The 20,753-nt window shown below is 40.2% G+C and overlaps 1 protein-coding gene across 1 annotated transcript in view; it reads right to left on the reverse strand.

The window, feature by feature from the left end:
• LOC122812307 (complement C3-like) overlaps positions 1 to 20,753 on the reverse strand; it is a 2,177,376-nt gene that overhangs the window by 1,895,832 nt on the left and 260,791 nt on the right. The window contains exon 3 of the mRNA XM_044084710.1: positions 12,565 to 12,727. Coding sequence (XP_043940645.1) covers positions 12,565 to 12,727 — 163 coding nt within the window. The remainder of the gene's footprint in view (positions 1 to 12,564; positions 12,728 to 20,753) is intronic.

A 20,753-nucleotide genomic window follows, 5' to 3' on the forward strand; every position in this document is an offset into this window, starting at 1 on the left:
CATCATGCAGGAGTCAGGAGCTGAACAAAGACATCACAGAAGAGGAGGAGCTGAACAAAGACATCACAGAGGGGACAGGAGCTGAACAAAGACATCACAGAGGAGGCAGGAGCTGAACAAAGACATCACAGAGGAGGCAGGAGCTGAACGACATCACAGAGGAGACAGGAGCTGAACAACGACATCACAGAGGAGGCAGGAGCTGAACAAAGAAATCACAGAGGGGCAGGAGCTGAACAAAGACATCACAGAGGAGGCAGGAGCTGAACAAAGACATCATGCAGGAGTCAGGAGTTGAACAAAGACATCACAGAGAAGGAAGGAGCTGAACAAAGACATCACAGAGGAGGCAGGAACTGAACAAAGACATCACAGAGGAGGAGGAGCTGAACAAAGACATCACAGAGGGTCAGGAGTGGAACAAATACATCACAAAGGAGGCAGGAGCTGAACAAAGACATCACAGAGGAGGCAGGAGCTGAACAAAGACATCACAGAGGGGGAAGGAGCTAAACAAGACATTACACAGGAGGCAGAAGCTGAACAAAGACATCACAGAGGGGGCAGAAGCTGAATAAATACATCACAGAAGGGGCAGGAGCTGAACAATGACATCACAGAGGGGGCAGGAGCTGAACAAAGACCACAGAGGAGGCAGGAGCTGAACAAAGACATCACAGAGGAGGCGGGAGCTGAACAATGACATCACAGAATGGGCAGGAGCTGAACAAAGACATCACAGAGGAGGAGGAGCAGAACAAAGACATCACAGAGGGGGCAGGAGCTGAACAAAGACATCACAGAGGAGGCAGGAGCTGAACAAAGACATCACAGAGGAGGCAGGAGCTGAACAACGACATCACTGAGGAGAGAGGAGCTGAACAACGACATCACAGAGGAGGCAGGAGCTGAACAAAGAAATCACAGCAGGGGCAGGAGCTGAACAAAGACTTCACAGAGGAGGCAGGAGCTGAACAAAGACATCATGCAGGAGTCAGGAGCTGAACAAAGACATCACAAAGGAGGAAGGAGCTGAACAAAGACATCACAGAGGGGGCATGAGCTGAACAAAGACATCACAGAGGGGGCAGAAGCTGAACAAAGACATCACAGGTGGCAGGAGCTGAACAAAGACATCACAGAGGAGGCAGGAGCTGAACAAAGACATAACAGAGAAGACAGGAGCTGAACAAACGCATCACAGAGGGGGCAGGAGCTGAACAAAGACATCACAGAGGTGGCAGGAGCTGAACAAAGACATCACAGAGGGGACAGGAGCTCAACAAAGACATCACAGAGGAGGCAGGAGCTGAACAAAGACATCACAGAGGAGGAGGAGCTGAATAAAGACATCACAGAGGGGGCAGGAGCTGAACAAAGACATCACAGAGGAGACAAGAGCTGAACAAAGACATCACAGAGGAGGCAGGAGCTGAACAAAGATATCACAGAGGGGGCAGGAGCTGAACAAAGACATCACAGAGGAGGCAGGAGCTGAACAAAGACATCACAGATGGGGAAGGAGCTAAACAAAGACATCACACAGGAGGCAGAAGCTGAATAAAGACATCACAGAGGAGGCAGGAGCTGAACAAAGACATCACAAAGGGGGCAGAAGCTGAACAAAGGCATCACAGAAGGGCAGGAGTTGAACAACGCATCACAGAGGGGGCAGGAGCTGAACAAAGAAATCACAGAGGGCAGGAGCTGAACAAAGACATCATGCAGGAGTCAGGAGCTGAACAAAGACATCACAGAAGAGGAGGAGCTGAACAAAGACATCACAGAGGGGACAGGAGCTGAACAAAGACATCACAGAGGAGGCAGGAGCTGAACAAAGACATCACAGAGGAGGCAGGAGCTGAACGACATCACAGAGGAGACAGGAGCTGAACAACGACATCACAGAGGAGGCAGGAGCTGAACAAAGAAATCACAGAGGGCAGGAGCTGAACAAAGACATCACAGAGGAGGCAGGAGCTGAACAAAGACATCATGCAGGAGTCAGGAGTTGAACAAAGACATCACAGAGAAGGAAGGAGCTGAACAAAGACATCACAGAGGAGGCAGGAACTGAACAAAGACATCACAGAGGAGGAGGAGCTGAACAAAGACATCACAGAGGGTCAGGAGTGGAACAAATACATCACAAAGGAGGCAGGAGCTGAACAAAGACATCACAGAGGAGGCAGGAGCTGAACAAAGACATCACAGAGGGGGAAGGAGCTAAACAAGACATCACACAGGAGGCAGAAGCTGAACAAAGACATCACAGAGGGGGCAGAAGCTGAATAAATACATCACAGAAGGGGCAGGAGCTGAACAATGACATCACAGAGGGGGCAGGAGCTGAACAAAGACCACAGAGGAGGCAGGAGCTGAACAAAGACATCACAGAGGAGGCGGGAGCTGAACAATGACATCACAGAATGGGCAGGAACTGAACAAAGACATCACAGAGGAGGAGGAGCAGAACAAAGACATCACAGAGGGGGCAGGAGCTGAACAAAGACATCACAGAGGAGGCAGGAGCTGAACAAAGACATCACAGAGGAGGCAGGAGCTGAACAACGACATCACTGAGGAGAGAGGAGCTGAACAACGACATCACAGAGGAGGCAGGAGCTGAACAAAGAAATCACAGCAGGGGCAGGAGCTGAACAAAGACTTCACAGAGGAGGCAGGAGCTGAACAAAGACATCATGCAGGAGTCAGGAGCTGAACAAAGACATCACAAAGGAGGAAGGAGCTGAACAAAGACATCACAGAGGGGGCATGAGCTGAACAAAGACATCACAGAGGGGGCAGAAGCTGAACAAAGACATCACAGGTGGCAGGAGCTGAACAAAGACATCACAGAGGAGGCAGGAGCTGAACAAAGACATAACAGAGAAGACAGGAGCTGAACAAACGCATCACAGAGGGGGCAGGAGCTGAACAAAGACATCACAGAGGTGGCAGGAGCTGAACAAAAACATCACAGAGGGGACAGGAGCTCAACAAAGACATCACAGAGGAGGCAGGAGCTGAACAACGACATCACAGAGGGGGCAGGAGCTGAACTAAGACATCACAGAGGAGGCAGGAGCTGAACAACGACATCACAGAGAAGGCAGGAGCTGAACAAAAACATCACAAAGGGGGCAGGAGCTGAACAAAGACATCACACAGGAGGCAGGAGCTGAACAAAGACATCACAGAGGGGGCAGGAGTTGAACAACGACATTACAGAGGGGGCAGGAGCTGAACAACGACATCAAAGAGGTGGCAGGAGCTGAACAACGACATCACATAGGGGGCAGAGCAGGTAATTTAAAATGATGAGAAGTAGGCAAAGTATTATGGCTGGGTGGGTGTGCAATCAATGTTGTAAGATTCTTAGAGAGGTGGAGAATGGAGATATGGCTTAGGCCCTCAACAAAGTTGAGGAAAAAAGAACATACAGGATTAGTGAGAGAATCAGTAGTCTTACTACTGTTCAATGAAGTGAAGGATGTAATGGACCAGGTTATTCTGTTATGTTTTATTCATTAATATGGATGTCAAAATTCTGATGAAAGCATCATGAACAGAGACATATATCTGAAAAAAGATCCAGTGTGCTGTTGTGGATTACTTTAGGGCGCTACAAGCCTTCATGGAGAGGGAATAAGAACTAAAAAAGGCAGGAGGGCGGGGCCTGTTTGACATTAGGAACACTTTTTAATTGGTAGAATTGGGAGCCCTAATGAATGTTCTAGAAGGGTGGGCAGCAGGTGATAAATTTCTACAAGAGAGCAATATACAAGACAATGGTGACAAAAAGCCTAGAAAATGGAAATCTATCTGGAGAGGTATTCTCACAGAAGCATGTAGAACAGGTCTGCATTATTATCAGGCTCATGGTTAATATAATAAAGATAATAGGCATTATTGTTAGGCCCATTGTTAATAGTGATAAAGATAAGAGGCAGAGTCATCACACATTAGAAAACGTAGGGAAAGAAGGACTGGCAAATGCATTCTTCTGCATGTTTGCAGATGACTCTTTTAGTGGCAGACAATACTGGTAAAGCACTGAGGAGGAATATGGGACTGTATGAGAAATTCACTGGATAGAAGGGGCTAGAATGCGACTGGAACAAACCAGGCATAGCAGCAATAAGGAAAGGAGCCAGAAGAAAGTTATATGGCAACTTAAGTGCGAAAGGAGACATGTTCCTAGGACTGCTGGTATGGATGCCATCAGGATGAGAACAGAGAAAGTACAGGAAAGTGAAGCGAGGAATTGAAGATCTGGTGATCCCACTTAATACTTCCTGATTGGCTATTTTGCATCCTTTGCTTTGTTTTATTAGTTATCTGCTGTTTTTTTTTAATTGGAGTAACTGTTTACGTTTTATTAATTTTTACTAAATTAGCTTTCATGAGAACTATTTCTAGATCCAAGCTCTTTGAATCTAATGGTTTATTTGAAATGTTTTAAATTACTTGTTTTATAATACAAATGGCAAAACAATTTAAATTCCAACCTTTAAAGCACTGGAAAAAAGTTTAAGTCTGAAGGAGTGGCTGAAAACATTCAACATGAATCTGGATAATTTTAATAAAGACAGAATTTACATTCCAAAACTGGTTTTAATATTTTAGTCGATTTCTTCTCAGTCACCATAGTTTAATTTTTATTGAGTTTCACTTAGGCCAAAGGAGGACTGATAGAATGGTGAGAGAAAAAGGACTGCTCTTGGCAAGAGACTTACATAGCAAAACAGTGAAAAAAGAGGATGGCAATGCTGAAGCAGAAGAGAGAAAGAGGACAATACGTAAGGAGTGGAATGAACAAGTTCGTGGAAAGAGCGAGAGAGTGAAATGGGTATGGAGTAAGTGAGCAAACGTGGAAGTGCAAACAACTAGGTAAATACAGAGTGCATAACTGTCACATAATGCAGCTAGACGGACAGAAGAAGGGAACACAATGCATACCGCTCAACTGGCCAGATTTTTGCCTTATATATTTTTTTCTGTTTTTCATAAACATTGTGTTTTTTGGCGGATTATTTTAGTTAATAAATAATGATATCTAATTGATTTTCAGACTTCATGTGCATCAGAAAATGTATGCTAACACAACACCTTGTAGTCTAGCAGCTTTCTAACTTTTTAAGAGCAATATTTAAAAATTGTCCCTACTTTTGGTCCTTTGTCCTCCCATTACATTTGGCTCTGTCCAGATGTCTTGCACTAAGACTTTGATAGCTATGACACAATGGCTTTACAAATTGCTCCAGGATGGGTAACAATAAGGTTGTAGGGTATAGGGTTGCTGTTGATGAAGGAGAACAGTACTACACCATTGCCATTTCATTCTAAAAGCTTTTTATTGGAAATTCATTGATGAGTTAAGAATAAGTGTTACAAATCAATGGAAGTATACTTGTTGGTTTGTGTATTTACAAATTAAATATGCCTTAGAAAACACAAACCAATTAAAAAAAATAAAAGAGTCTGTAGTGTGAGAGAAGATCTGCAATAGTCAGGCATGAGTGTCGAAGAAGGCAGGAATGTGGCATTGAATCGAGAGAGATAGCGACAGTTAACACGATACCCCCACCCCCTGTAGAAAAATGGGAAAAAAAAGGGGGTTGATGATGATGATGTGGGTGGGAGTGGGAGGGCCTGTAAAAACACAAACAGCAGCATGCACTGCACTTTACTTGGTTTATTGTAAAGTTTAAAAGTTAAAATGCGTGTTAACGATATCCACAAAACTAAAATTATGCTGCTTCCTTGATTACTATGTATACCGCATGAAATACAGCTGAGAAAACACAGTCAAGATCAGGATGCACTGGATCTGCACATCTCCCCAGTAATAATATGGTATTACTGCTCTTATTACTTCAGCCCGCAGATTTAAGTAAATGTTCAACAACTCTCCTAGCTGGCACAATGCCATCAAATCAATACTGCAGTCCATAGTCCAAGAAATAACTGATAAAATCTGAAATCACTTAGTCTGGGTTCATCTTATTTATATTCATCCAGTATAGCTTTTGACAACTTCATATGGACCCATGAAGTGCATTAACACTAATACTGTTTTTTTTTTGTTTCTGACTCTCATAGTTGGTGCTGTTACTTCTTCCATTCTGCTTGGCCATTTAATAGTTTTTATACAAAGAAGGAGAAAAAATTTAATGAAAAGGAAACTAAACTGCCTCCACTTCTCTTCTTTCACCTTGCAATTTGATGCTAAGGGATTTTGTATATTTGTATTTTCTGGCATGTATTCCCAGCGTATACATGAATCGTTTCACTTGTGCAGTGTTAACCGCGGAAGTTCCATTCTGCGTACTGCTGTCCTTTTTTTCAGACTGCACTGTAATTCTTTTATAATCTGTTCTGAGCTCCTTCACTTCTCTCTGCACTTTTTGGGATTGTGTTGCAATATTCTCTCTCTCCTAGTCTTACATCTGTTTGTACTTATGGTCACTTGATTGAAAGCTAAGGCTGTTACTGTTTGATTCCAACTATTAAACAAATAACTGAATTGTAGACAGCCAGCTACTCTCTCCTTGCACTGTGCAGCTTTGAAACTAAATGTTTTTGTATGTAATAGTGTAACCTTTTCACATATGTTCTTGTTGTGCCTGTGTTGATTCTCTTGTGCAGTGTTAACTCTTACAGGCCCATTCTCCATAGGTTTTCCAGTTTTCTTCAGACTGTATCGACACACTCACGTAAACAGCTCTAAACGACTCTTGATCATGTTTAATGATTTAACAAATTTATATTATGGTTAATACCTCAACTCGACACCATAAAACTCCACTGCCAATCATGAGCAGACAGGTGCTCCGCTGTGGTGACCCCTAACCGGGAAAAAGCCGAAAGAAGAAGATATTATGGTTAATACCTGCTGTTTGATTCCAAATTGATAACAAGCAAATGAACTCCACAGTGGCAAATTTAGTCATTGGTACAGGGGCACGTGCCGCCCCCTTTTAAAGCTGTTGATCATGGAGAAGAAAATGCAATGCCACACTTCTTTTTTTTTTAAATCAGAAAAATCTACTGCCAAAATAGTACACTTTCCAATTTCAAATTACATTTTTTTTGTTTTCAGTAAAACTTTCACTGAAACAATTGAGCTGTTTGTGGAAAGAAAATGCACGAACTGAGCAGTGTTGAAAATGGAAAATGTACTTCCAAAATAGCAGATTTTCAGTCTCAACTTATATTTTCATTGAAACGTGCATCAAAGATGCACGTGGAGGTTGCAATCAGGTGATCTATGTCACAATCACCAATTACTCCTGCAACTGCATCTCCATTGTAGTTGCATTATGTTCGATAGAGGATTTCAAGACTTGTAAGAAAATAAATGTCTAATCCTGGATATAAATGTTATTCTTTGCTTGGCACCTGTCAGTGGTGATGTAAGCATTCTGCTTCTAATGTTTTAATTATGAAATTTCATCAAAACATACAAATTAAATATGTATATAGTGTGTCTAACTGCAAAAATAAGCATTTGTCTATAGTATCAGTTGTTTTAATTTTTGTCATTTTTAGTAAACGCCAGTCTCTTTAGAGATTTCACCCACAGGCTTTGGGCTGACTGTGTAGCTGGCTCACTTACTTACAGTATGCAGATGAAGTGTGGGAATCTATGGTCTTTAGCTGTTCTGCTAATTAAAGTGATTCATCATTATTTTAGCTGTACAGTATATCATGGTCAGCTTATCGAAAATTGCCCAAACCATTTTGAAATGGTAACATGACATTTAATTTATTTTATTTTATTTTATTTTATTTTGGGAACTTGTGCTCTGTATTAGCTAATACTTAATGAATATTGCTGGCTTTACTAGAGTCTGTTGCGTTACCTCTGAGCAGTTTGATAAAGGAACCTTTCCACAGGTCACGTGGAAGAGCAGAGTACTTAATTTCAACAACTTTTACCTTACTTTTTGTCTGTAGTTGCATTATATCGGTTATTTTGCTGAATTGGTGTTTGATATTCCAGAGTCCCATTTACTTTGCTGTATTGATATTTTATATTCCACAGTCCCAGTTAATTTGTTTGATCTTCCACTCTGAAGTGCAGCAGTTTCCCCATGTACCTCTCCCTCCACCCTTATGTAATGTTCACCTGATAACCCACCAGATGACCTTCAAACCTAGATAGTGGTATCACAGGAGGCTATACTTGTCATGAGGCACATCGTGTCAGGCTACACTTCTCATGAGGCACATCACGTGAGGCTACACTTGTCATGAGGCACATCAAGTGAAGCTACACTTGTCATGAGGCACATCGAGTGAGGCTACTCTTCTCATGAAGCACATCATGTGAGGCTACACTTGTCATGAGGCACATCGTGTGAGGCTACACTTCTCATGAGGCACATCATGTGAGGCTACACTTGTCATGAGGCACATCATGTGAGGCTACACTTCTCATGAAGCACATAATTTGAGGCTACACTTGTCATGAGGCACATCATGTGAGAATATACTTGTCATTAGGCACATCACCTGAGACTGCACTTGTCATGAGGCACATCATATGAGGCTACACTTCTCATGAGGCACATCATATGAGGATACACTTGTCATGAGGTACATCACGTGAGGTTACACTTGTCATGACACACATCACGTGAGGCTACACTTGTCATGAGGCACATCATATGAGGCTACACTTCTCATGAGGCACATCATGTGAGGCTACACTTCTCATGAGGTACAACATGTGAGGCTACACTTCTCATGAGGCACATCATGTGAGGCTACACTTGTCATGAGGCACATCATGTGAGGCTACACTTCTCATGAGGCACATAATTTGAGGCTACACTTGTCATGAGGCACATCGTGTGAGGCTACACTTGTCATGAGGCACATCATGTGAGGCTACACTTGTCATGAGGCACATCATTTGAGGCTACACTTGTCATGAGGCACATCATGTGAGAATATACTTGTCATTAGGCACATCACGTGAGACTGCACTTGTCATGAGGCACATCATATGAGGATACACTTGTCATGAGGCACATCACGTGAGGTTACATTTCTCATGAGGCACATCATGTGAGGCTACACTTGTCATGACACACATCGTGTGAGGCTACACTTGTCATGAGGCAGGGCTCTGGGATATCTTTACGCAGAGTCCAAGGGATTTTGATGCCTTCAAGCCTAACCATAAGCCCTTTACTGGCTTCTGCTCACAGCCCCAATTCCTCAGAGCAATAAGGGTGACTCCACTTTTTGAAAATGTAAAAAAAATTGCAGCTTATAATGCAATGCTCAGTAGAGTTTCCATCATGGTTTCAGCACATTGACAGCCTTGTATATTGTCATCACTGACACAGCCTATAACAATATCAGTAATTAGAAACTTATAGCAGGTGTATTTATAGATATAATTATGTCATTTTAAAAAGTAAATCCCTAACTTTCTCTTTCAAGTTGGATAAGCTGGATTTCAGTAGCAATATAGTCTCTTGGTCATACATTTATCTCTGTACCAGAATGTATATGGTACATAGAGGGCTTCACTTTTGGATGTGGTCATACTCAACTTTGGTGTAGCTTTAGGGTCAGTACTGGGGCAAGACCCTGGGCCTCAGGCTAAAGGGGTGACAGCTGTAGGTGCAAGCTATTAGGGAACATAATCACTAATTTTGTGAGAGACTGATCAAACCTAGAAACTAAACAAAATTCATTCTTAGAAAGCATTTAAACAGTGGTGGTCTAATGATTCTGGTTGCTAAGTGACAAGCAGTGTATAAAATGCACCACATAATTGTATGTATAGCTGCCTGTTACAGTTTAATAAAGACAGTTGCTATGAGAGTATATGTGTGGCAGAAATGGTAACAAGCAGCTGTCATATACAGCTACTACTCACAATGTGTCAAAGTTTTCTTCTGAAAAGCATTGCATGACAGTAGTTGTTGACAAGTAGTCAGCTACTTGCTAGAAAGTTGATCACCTTTATTTTGCTCTTGAATGTAGAATTTTGTCAAGTGAAGAGTTTTTTATTTTCTATTTTACTTCAACTCTTACGTTTTCTGGGGAATGGAGTCACAGAAGGGCATTTCCTGAGGTTTCAGACTGCTTACCTACTGCCCTGGGTGAAGCCGCTGCTTTTTTCACTTTTCATTAATGATCAGTAGACCTGCCCTTTTTAAATATTACTGTGCATGGTGGTAATATCATTCTATTAATGCTAGACAACGCCTTTACAAACTTACAATAAGAAATGCACACCAGGTTTACAGATACTGTATCTGCAACAGAATTACAAGAACATGCTTACAATAAGCATAAAAAACGTTAATGTCATTTCCCATCCCCAGAGGGTACAGGAAACATCACCATTACTCCAAAAAGACCATGAAAACAATATAATTCCTAAGGAAACCAGCTATTTAAGACTTATCTTGGATCCCAACATACCATTAACCTCCCTAACCTTGTTTTGCAGTTACCTGTCTCGCAGGAATGGTAACAAAACAAAAACTAATTCTCTTCACTCCCAAACACCTGACAATAAAAAATGTATCCTTCACTACTACCTCTTCCAACAATACCAAAATAGAAATGATCACACAAAACAAACTACTTGCAAGAATGAAGACTTAAAGTTTGACTTTTATGTTCAACATACATGAAAAAAAAACAAAAAAAGCAAAATCCAAGCTATCTCCACAGGACACATCCCTATCTGTCTAACACTTTAAGTTATGTCACATCGCCATCACCATCCTACTGCATACGCTTCTCTGCTCTGTACCAGTACTGACAACCGTCCAACTCACTCAGCTAAACAAACTCGAGCACTGATACTACATACGCTTCTCTGCTCTGCACCAGTACTGGCAAACATCCAACTAACTCAACAAAACAAACTCGAGCACTGATACTACATATGCTCCTCTGCTCTGCACCACTACTGATGTAATTCCAACTCACTCATCTAAACAAACTTGAGCACTGACACGACATATGTTCCTGTGCTCTGCACCAGCACTAATGCATGTTCAACTCACGTAGCTAAACAAATTCAAGCACTGATACTACATGCACTCCTCTGCTCTGCACCAGTACTGACAACCGTCCAACTCACTCAACGAAACAAACTCGAGCACTGGTACTATATATGCTCATCTGCTCTGCAACAGTACTTATGTACATCCAACTCACTCAACTAAACAAACTCAGGTACTGATACTACATACACTCCTCTGCTCTGCACCAGTACTGACAAACATCCAACTCACTCAACTAAACAAACTTGAGAAATGACACTACATACATTCCTGTGCTCTGCACCAGTACTGAGAAACATCCAACTAACTCAACTAAACAAACGCGAGCAATGATGCTATATATACTCCTGTGCTGTACACCTGTACTGACATACATCAAACTAACTCAGTTAAGCAAACACTAGCACTGATACTACATATGCTTCTGTGCTCTGCACCAGTACTGGCAAACATTCAACTCACTCAACTAAACAAACACGGGCACTGATACTACATATGCTCCTGTTCTTGGCACCAGTAGTGACAAACACCCAAGTCACTCAACTAAACAAACTCCAGCACTGATACTACATACGCTTCTCTGCTCTGCACCAGTACTGATGCATGTCCAACTCACTCAGCTAAACAAACTCGAGCACTGATACTACATGCACTCCTCTGTTCTGCACCAGTACTGACAACCGTCCATCTCACTCAACTAAGGAAACTTGAGCACTAATACTACATACGCTTCTCTGCTCTGCACCAGTATTGACAACCATCCAACTCACTCAACTAAACAAATTTGAGCACTGACACTACATACATTCCTGTGCTCTGCACCAGTAATGACAAAGATCCAACTAACTCAACTAAACAAACTCGAACACTGCTACTACATATACTCCTGTGCTGTACACCTGTACTGACGTACATCAAACTAACTCAACTAAACAAACTCGAACACTGATACTACATATGCATCTGTGCTCTGCACCAGTACTGACAAACATGCAACTTACTCAACTAAACAAACAATGGAGACCGATTAGAATGTGTAACTCATTCATTAATGCTATCACAGGCTACAAGTCATGCCACAATGGAGACCGCTTGGAATGTGTAACTCATTCATTAATGCTATCACAGACTAAAGCCATGAGGCAGTTGGGAACAGCCTTTACTCAGCTACATCCAAATGGAAGGCTTTAAAAATCAGGGAGATGTCCCTTTTGTACAAAATTATTTCAAATAAATTGTCACTGAATGGCAGAGAGACATCAGTTTCATGCAGAATTGTTCCATATTTTATGTTTTGAAGCTAGGCTATCTGACCTTGAACTGAGTATCAGGAAGTTGTGATGTAGTATTTAAATAAGTAAAGATCAGAAAAGTGTTAAATTATGATGTCTCCCTTAAACTTTAACTAACAAAAATGATTACATTACTGAAATGAATAGGTATAGTCTCTTTATTATGCTGTACATTTGTAAGTCTGGAGTTCATTTAGAGGTGCAGCATTTCAAACAAACAATCTTACCTTTATCTGTGGGAATGTAAAGGGGCTTGTCAGTCTGAATAAAAATGTATCCAGATTGAAATGATACCAATATTGGTTTCTCCAGGGTTGCCACATCAGATTTTGCTGTTAACAATACAAACTGCTTTTGTTTCAGGTCTTGTTCAATACGATTCGCAGGTATCTATGTAGAGCAAATCAAGAATTAGTATAGAATAAAGGCTAGTTATTTATCTGTTGCTGCAATAACCAGTATTGTGTAAAAAAATCTTTACATCATTATGATTTTAGTCTTCCTTTCGGGGTGTGCTTCATTTTAAGGTAGCTTTAACTGAAAGAAAAAATGGAGGTACTTTTGACTTGTACTTTCAACTGAAAGTCATTTCTTCAAACACTGTACAAGTTTATGGATGGTATTTCTGGTGGCATCTTTGATCATGGGAGCTGTCACTGATGTGATTTAAAGGATTCTGTGTGGCTTGGCAATGTCCAGTGCCACACTGTACCCACAGATTTGTAGATGATTGAGTTTGTGTGCCAGCACTGATTCACTATGTGTGGGACTTTTATTAATTTACTCCATGGGTGTGCAACCTTGTAGTTAGCGTATATACTTTAGGGGTGCATGGATGCAGGGAAAGGCTTGCACCCCCACCCCTGCAAAAAATGCTTTTCATGGGATATATGTTGTGTAGAATGTTTTTTTCTTGAAATAGCTTTTCAGTCAAAGTTATGCTCGGTCAAAAGTATATTCACTCAAAAGTTCCTTCTGTTTTTTTTTTCAAAGCAACCTTTGATAAATTATTTATTAACCTTTTTTGTTAAGTATCATCTGGTTCCTTAAATACTTGTCTAATGTTCATATAGAAGACTGTAATCATAGCATGCAAGGACATGTTATAAGCTGTATTCTGCACCAAACAAGGATGCCAGCAATACCGTACACCACATCATCTAGTATTATTACAGCCTATTACTTTATTAAATAATTTTTAATTGTCAGATGTATTTGGTACACTCTATAATCATTTATTTCAAAGTGATATTTATATTAAAAAACAAACAGCTTAATCTGGCAGTTTGGCATCTTGCTGTTTCCAGTTATTTAATGTTACAAAAGTGATTGCATATTTAAATAATAGTTAACCTGCTGAGACAGAGAAGAGTGTTACAAAGAAAAAAAATTCTGTTGATTAGAATAAGCAGGTGGAGCAGGAGACAGGCTGTATCAACTAAAAAAGGAGAAACAAACCAAGTCTGTTCAGAACAGCAACATGCAATTAAGTGCAAATGAAAGCAAACACTAAAAAGCAAAGAAAGAACAAACAAGGAACACTTAACAGAACGTTGTGTGTTCTGATTGGCAAAGTCGAAACTGAGGGAAAAATAAAATGAAATAAACACTACAAAGAAAAAAAGGCAAAATAGTGAATTCTTCTAAAGTGCACTCATAAGAAAGGTACTATTATGACTCATCAGCTCTTACAATACCAACAAACCAAAATGACAAAAAATAACGCACAAAAAACTAAAAGGGTGAAAAAAATTAACTTTAAGGTTTTTTGCAGGTTGCAAACCCCATACGCAAGGAATTACACCACAACCGCTTGTAGCGGAGTCCACCAGAAAGCCTTCAAAAATGAAAAAACAAGTTAAGAAATATACTACTATTCGTTAAGAGTATTATATATAATTATGGAACGTCAGCAATTTGTATTACATATTAAATGCTACCATACACAGTGAATTCTGGTATTTCCCAGTGTGACCATTTAGTATTTACTTATGTGTGTTGATTTTACATCTCTTTGTTGTGTTTTATTTGTCATGACCCAGAATAGAAACAATGAATGGCCTAAATGAAGCCAAGATTTTGAAGAAAGTGTTCTAATTTTAATTCACTAAAATGAGATATTTTACATTCACCTGATATGATTAGATCAGTAGTACAGACTGCTATATAAGTTCATAGGTTCATAAGTATATACAAGGCTAACGACCACTAGGTTGTGTCCCTATGTGTCATTAGCATTTATTAACAGAGGGAATGTCAGGAAGTTTCTAGAAGTATTAGTTCATAGGTATATATAAGGCTAAGGACCACCAGGGTCTTTATAAGCTTAGCCATGCAATCCAACCCAGTTGTGTCCCTATGTGTCATTAGCATTTATTAACAGGGGGTATGTTAGGAGGTTTCTAGAACTATTAGTTCATAGGTATATATTAGACTAATGATCACCAGGGCCTTTATAAGCCTGGCCATGCAATCCAACCCAGTTGTGTCCCTATGTGGCATTAGCATTTATTAACAGGGGATATGTTAGGAAGTTCATAGGTATATATTAGGCTAATGACCACCAGGGCCTTTATAAGCCATGCAATCAAACCCAGTTCTGTCCCCATGTGTCATTAGCATTTATTAACAGGGGGTATGTTAGGAAGTTTCTAGAAATGTTAGTTCATAGGTATATATTAGGCTAATGACCACCAGGGCCTTTATAAGTCCTAGCTATGTAATCCAACCCAGTTGTGTCCCTATGTGTCATTAGCATTTATTAACAGAGGGTATGTTAGGAAGTTTCTAGAAGTATTAGTTCATAGGTATATTCCAGGCTAATGACCACCTGTGCCTTTATAAGCCTGGCCATGCAATCCAACCCAGTTGTGTCCCTATGCATCATTAGCCTTTATTAACAGGGGGTATGTTAGAAAGTTTCTGGAAGTATTAGTTCATAGGAATAAATTAGGCTACCGACCACCAGGGCCTTTATAAGCCTGGCCATGCAATCCAACCCAATTGTGTCCCTATGTGTCATTAGCATTCATTAACAGGGGGTATGTTAGGAAGTTTCTAGACGTATTAGTTCATAGGTATATATTAGGCTACCATCCACCAGGGCCTTTATAAGCCTGGCTATGCAAGCCAACCCAGTTGTGTCCCTATGTGTCATTAGCATTTATTAACAGGGGGTATGTTAGGTAGTTTCTAGAAGTATTAGTTCATAGGTATATATTAGGCTAATGACCATCAGGGCATTTATAAGCCATGCAATCCAACCCAGTGGTGTCCCTATGTGTCATTAGCATTTATTAAAAGGGGGTATGTTAGGAAGTTTCTGGAAGTATTAGTTCATAGGTATATATTAGGCTAATGACCACCAGGGCCTTTATAAGCCTGGCCATGCAATCCAACTCAGTTGTGTTCCTATGTGTCATTAGCATTTATTAACAGGGGGTATGTTAGGAAGTTTCTAGAAGTATTAGTTCATAGGTATATATTAGGCTAATGACCACCAGGGCCTTTATAAGCCTGGCCATGCAATCCAACACAACTGCGTCCCTGTGTATCATTGGCATTTATTAGGAGGGGGAATGCTATGAAGTTTCTGGATTTTAACTGTGGGGTATGTTAGTTTGGGCATTGCTGTCTGCCTCTGTCTATCAGAGACATGGGGGCCAAACCCAAGGTGAATTTTCATTTTCCCATCCATTTGTCAAGGTAACACTTAAATAAGGTTAGGGATGGGGATCCTGTTCCCAACTGTGGGGATCCCCTGAAACTTGTTCTTGGCCATGGGGTTCCTCTGAAACATTCATCTGTCTCACCAACATGTCTTATTTACATTGCAATCAAAATTTCAGTCCTTGGATCAAGTAGTTCTAATGCTGTTCATTTTGCGGATTTGCAAAAGGTCCATCAGAGCTGGATCCGAGGATGCCCCGTAAGCCAGACATAGATCATCTCTCAGTATCAGTATCCTGTAGGAGACTGAGTATATAGATCAGGCTATAAGGTAGTTCACATAGGCCAATGTATTTATACCCTGGATTATTCTGGTAAGGAATCCTTGTCGGTGTACCAACTGTTGAATATGTCTGGCCAGGTACATGCCAAAGAGCATTATAGTCAATGATGGGTCGGATAAGCACCACATAGTGACACTGTATTTCTTGGACCTGGATGACATGCCCTTACTTATAAGTTAGACAACATGAAATGATTTTCTTACTACCTTGACCACATGTTGGTCAAAGTCCAGATTACTGCCTACAGTGGTTGTTTGGTGGTAGTTTCCACAAAAGATAGTATAATGCATTTTTTTGGATTGATTTTCAATCCATGACTTTGGCATCAGGTATTTGACTGGAAGCTATCATAGAGTACCCCAGTGTACTCCCATGACACAAGCATCTTGTGGGTATCTATGACAGATTCCAGTTTGCAGTCATGTGCAGACTTGGTCAGCCAAAGGCCCTTTACATTAGCCTTTAACTCCAGGAAGTAGATGCCAGTAGGAGCTCTCCTAGCCTGGTGACTGCTCTATTCGTGGACATGGTGTCAACAGTTCTGACTTCCTGGGTCCCGCCTGTGAGACAGGTGACAATACAGTGAGTTATGCAGGGGTTTACGTTCAGTTCTGTGAGTTTTCCCACTATAACTGTATCAGATACCTGAACCAGGTTCAGGTAGGCAGTCGGCTCCATTTATCCTCATCCATTACCTCCCTGTCCTTCTCAGAGAAATCCAGCAGATTTAGTAGACGTGACTTTCCGTTGACAAAGCCAAAGTGGGTCAGTTCCAGCGTCTGAAGGTTGTCTTATATCTTTGCTGATAATTTACTTGATAATTTATGTCATGGCTTTGCATATTAGACTAGTCAGACTAACGTTCTGTAGTTTCCTGGGCTGGTTGATGCTCCTCCCTTGTGAATTGAGATAACCATTGCAGTCGTCCATTCTCATAGTTCAAAGTTTCCTTTGAGGCTATAGTTGAAAAGTGACTCAAGTGGTCCTGACAGGTCATGTTTCCAGCTATTTCGGAGGCATCTTGGGATACTATCGGGGACCATTGAGACTGTGCTTTTGGCCTTAGCGAATGCTGCCAGGACCTGCTCCCTGTTAATAGTCGGGGGGCAGTTATGAACGTAGTTATTTCAGAGAAGGGAGACAGACAAAGAGTAGGGGATGAAGTCTGAGTTACATTTGTCAGACAGCAAATTTGTTATGTCACTCTGCTCAATAAAGGTGGCACCACTGACCACCATCTCCTCACACTCTTTGTGCTGCCTTAGTGGATTCTAAGCAAACACAACTATGTTGTAAACTACAAAAAAAGACATTCTAGAATTCATCAATCTAAAAATTTCTGTAAATATCATTGCATTACTATTAAATGGGCAAATTGGGTTAATATCTATAGAAGGTCTTTATAGCTTCTAAAGACATTAACTTTTAAACACTTAATTGATAGTTCAGTGCTCCTGCAGCTTTCATTTACCTCAGAAAATAACTTTATTAAAGCTATACAGACTTCCTTTCACACTAATTAAATGTGGAAAATCTTTTCACAACTCATCCCTGCTGCCTGGAACAACTTACTATTAGAAATTGCAACAACAGACAATCTACCATTCTTTAAGTAAAAAGAAAAAAACAATATCTGGATGAGTAGAATACATGTGTTTGTTTTAAAGAAACATAATAAAGTGCTAGGTAAGATCCTTACAACTATTGACCTAAGAAAACTATAAAATAGTGATAGGAGATCAAACCTTGGGAACGTGCTGCTAATATACTTCCTTACCCCTTACATCTTAAGCCTTTCTACTCTACACATGCTGTCTGCCTAATACGTCATCACAATCATCAACCAGTTGCTCAGTAACTAGTTCCCTCACACTCACTGTGGTATTTGTTTTACCATCTTACCAGTAACTATTGTTTTGGTGTTAGAGGTAGTTCCGTGTATGTGACATGATGGTGGTATATATCTATGAATTCACTATAATCTCGAAATACTGAAACATCGAATTTCAGTATCCCGAGACCATGAAACCAAATCTGCAAAACACCGAAACTACAAAACCCCGAGCCCAATACCGCAAAATTCAAAAACCCAAACAAACCGCGCACACCACGCCACACATACACCAAAACACCCACATCTACACACATACACAACTTATATGCACATAAGCAGGGGGCAAGCCCCCCTGCATCCCCACACTCCCTACTTATATATACTAATTCTGAGATCGCAGATACAAGAAACAAAAGCAAAGTCACACACACACATTCTCCAGTCCCTCACACACACATCAAACATATCAGCACACTCACATACACTCTACCTCTCACTCAAAACCCTTATAAAACACTCACTTACCTGGCATAACACTTAGATCCACACATGGCACCGTGCACCATCAACACACAAACCTGGAAACAACGTAGCATAAGTCCATAACCGCAAATTCGAGATATTCAAATTCACGATTATGAACTTTCGCTATTTTCAACATTTGGCTTTATAGACTCGAGATAGTGAAATTCGACATTTCAGTATTTCAAGATTATAAAGTGTTCCGATATATATATATATATATATATATATATATATATATATATATATATGGGTCTCCTTCATTAGAACGAAAGACCAGAAGACCGAAACCCAGAACAGTGAGACGAAAACAACAAAACCCCAGAACACTGAAAAGCGCGAAATTCAAAATCCCGATGTTATGCGAGTTTGAATTAGCGCTTTTGGTGTTCTGCTGTAGGTAAGTGCATATGTGTGAGTGTATTTGTGAGGGGAATTGCTGTGTGTAAGTGTGTGTTGTGACTGTGGTGTGTGAGGGACTGTACTGTGTGGGTGTGAGATTGCCTTGTGTGTCTGTGCGATCTCGGAGTTAGAATATTAAAGTGGGGGGTGTGGGTGGTGCAGGGGCACGTACTCCTCTGCCTATCACTAGTGTAGGGTTTTGAGTTTGGTAGTGTGGGGCAGTTGTGTGTGTGGATTTGTGTGTTATGTGTGTGTTGTAAAGTTACATGGTTTTTGGTGTTCTGGGGTTTCGTTGTTTTCGTCTCAGTGTTCTGGGTTTCGGTCTTCTGGTCTTTCGTTGTTACGAAGTAGACCTATATATATATATATATATATATATATATATATATATATATATATATATATATATATATATATATATATATATATTTATACACACACACACACACACACACACACACACACACACACACACACACACACACACACACATACACAGACACACACGCACACACACACACACACACACACACACACACACACACACACACACACACACACACACACACACGGATCCCCTTCAGAAGCTCGAAGTTTCAAAACTTCAAACTTCAAAAGGCCGAAACCATCAGATCGAAGTTTGAAACTTTGAATATTCTGAATGGTGATCGCTGTACAGAGCATAACAGGATATTTGCCATTTCCTCACTGAACTGTGATCTCAGAGTTGGTATATTTAATTAGCAGGGGGTGTGGGAGGTGCAGGGGATCTTGCCCCCCCCCTTCTGCAAAAATGTAAAAAGACTTTTTTTTGTTTTTATTTTGTTTTTTTATTAGGTTTTCAAATTTTCAAAACTTCCATCTTATGGTTTCTGTAGTTTGAAGTTCAAAGTTTTGAACCTTTGAGCTTCTGAAGTAAATCCATATATACATATACATACATACATACATATATATATATTTATATACATATATATATATATATATATATATATATATATATATATATATATATATATATATATATATATTTTAATTCTGTCTTATTTTATGTCCCAAATGCATAGGAATAATAAGTACAAATAATGGCATACTACTTCTTCAGGTTAACTATTCATAAGTTGCAATGACCACATTGTATTACGAATTGTAAGTTTGTATATGGATGACAATTTCCTCTGCATCTAATTAAATTAATTTGTGTGGCTTGTAATGTCTTTGCCATATGGCATGGGAAGTGGCTGAAGTGGGTCCTGTATCTGTCCATCAACCAGGTAAGCAAACAAATAAATACATAACTGCATACATACATACATACATAAATATAGTTATATGGATAGCTACAGATATAGATGTATATAACATATAGACAGTAGAGTATGTGTGTGTGTGTGTGTGTGTGTGTGTGTGTGTGTGTGTGTGTGTATTTGTATATACACACATAAGGATCGACTATCAACTGAAGTTAATCAAACCTACAGTCGATCAACAACAGAAAGTCTGTCAAAAATACATAAATAAATAAAGAAATAAAGAAAGAACATATATGAATTTAAAAAATAAATCTCAACCATCATCTGTGCATGGTCGAAGGCACATCCTTGAAGTATACAAAGAAAAACAGTCTCAGAGATTCAGAATTGCC

Source organism: Protopterus annectens, chromosome 9.part0 (assembly GCF_019279795.1).
Source record: "Protopterus annectens isolate FY-2018-M chromosome 9.part0, PAN1.0, whole genome shotgun sequence".
In the NCBI taxonomy this organism is placed as follows: Eukaryota; Metazoa; Chordata; order Ceratodontiformes; family Protopteridae; genus Protopterus; species Protopterus annectens.